The 1,476-nt window shown below is 44.2% G+C and overlaps 1 protein-coding gene across 1 annotated transcript in view; it reads right to left on the bottom strand.

The window, feature by feature from the left end:
* Window positions 1-972, bottom strand: part of mrs2 (magnesium transporter MRS2) — a gene marked incomplete at its 5' end in the record, with an annotated part of 15,159 nt that extends 14,187 nt beyond the window's left edge. Inside the window, 1 exon segment of the mRNA XM_014022899.1 lies at window positions 339-972. Within this exon segment, the coding sequence (XP_013878353.1) occupies window positions 339-723 (385 nt within the window).
* Window positions 973-1,476: the final 504 nt, after the last annotated feature.

Here is a 1,476-nt window from a genome sequence, read left to right as displayed (position 1 = left end):
GTGATTGGCTGATTAGAAATTAAGTGTTAACGAGCAGTTGGACAGGTGTACCTAATAAAGTGGCCAGTGAGTGTAGATTTACATGTATAAAAATGATTAACTGTCACACCTAGAAAGAAGCAAGAACCAGGTTAAACCTATTAGAGATCCGTTAACAAGAAAAGCATGTGAACCTGCTGTCTGTGGCAACCACTTTCTGCAGCACAAACTGGTCCAAACCATGACACTACCACTTCCATGTTTCAGACATGAGATAAGCTTTTTATAGTAGAAAACAAATTGCTTCACATTAAATTTATCTTTTAAGTTGTGTTGTGTGTTATTTTTGATTTTCTTACCTCCAGGCCAGGCTGCACCCCTCCGCAGCAGGACCTCTTTCATCAGCCCTGCAGATTCAGATCTTCTGTGAAGACATCTAAACGCTGATGGGCTTTGATTGTGATATAAATACGGACCACTGTGGATCCTGCTGAAAAGTCCCACTTTACTATTTCCAAGTGGACCAGCGCGTTTCAGCGGGTGACCTTCTGCGCGTGCGCAGCAGAGGAAGAAGGTTCGAGCCCCATCAAACCTCGGAAGAAGGGGGCACAGAGAGCTGAACTGGCTTTTTGGATAAATGTTTCCAGCGTAAGTTGTCCTGGAGGAGTTCATACAGCCGGCCAGCAGCGGTCTGTGCAGTTTAACCTCCACACCGAGAAACACCGCCTTCACACCGACTGCCATGCTGGTTCTTGTTCACCACAGCGAGGAGAGGTCATGAAAAATGTGGCAGCATAAAATAAAAGAGAGCTTCTGCCTCCATGGCAAGGGGAAAACAAAAGTAAAAGTACATGCGTGGGTTAAAAGTTTGAACGAAGCCTCTCAAAGAGGTAGTTTTAGGGCAGTCCAGGCTTACAGGTTAAACACTGACCGTCGATAGTTCAAAATGTTTTTACCTCTTTTCAGTGCTCCGTTACTTCCGCTTACTTTTTACTGGTAACTAACTTTTTACTGGTAACTCGTTGTGACATTTACCGAAAACACAATTATGAGAAACAAACACGCCGAACTGATGATGACTTCCCAAAATCAACACACAAGTCAGAAACTGGTTAGCATACAGTTCTTCTTCTATGTCAGATTCACTCTGTCAACGAGCACAAATCGCTGCACTGCCACCCTGTGGACAGAAAAGGTGTTACGTCGAGCCGGTTTCCCCAGCGTTTCCTTACCGCTCCGCACCGCCCATGCGGCAAAAAAACGCGCGTGCTTGTTCAGAGCTATTTTCGCCTCATCCGAGCCCAGTTTGATGAGCTGCTGACCCGCATCATTCAGCTGATGAGCGCCTGTCCATCTGTCTCAGGTTAGTTTGGATCATTCAGGAGACTTTTTATTCATATTGTTTTAAAAATGAGCAGTGGTGAAAGTAGTATTTTTTAATAAAACTATCAAATTCTTCTTAAGTAGTAGCTCAAACCAGGTTTATAGGTGTAAATC

Source organism: Austrofundulus limnaeus, unplaced genomic scaffold, assembly GCF_001266775.1.
Source record: "Austrofundulus limnaeus strain Quisiro unplaced genomic scaffold, Austrofundulus_limnaeus-1.0 Scaffold348, whole genome shotgun sequence".
In the NCBI taxonomy this organism is placed as follows: Eukaryota; Metazoa; Chordata; class Actinopteri; order Cyprinodontiformes; family Rivulidae; genus Austrofundulus; species Austrofundulus limnaeus.
This window is presented reverse-complemented; position numbering and strand designations above follow the sequence as displayed.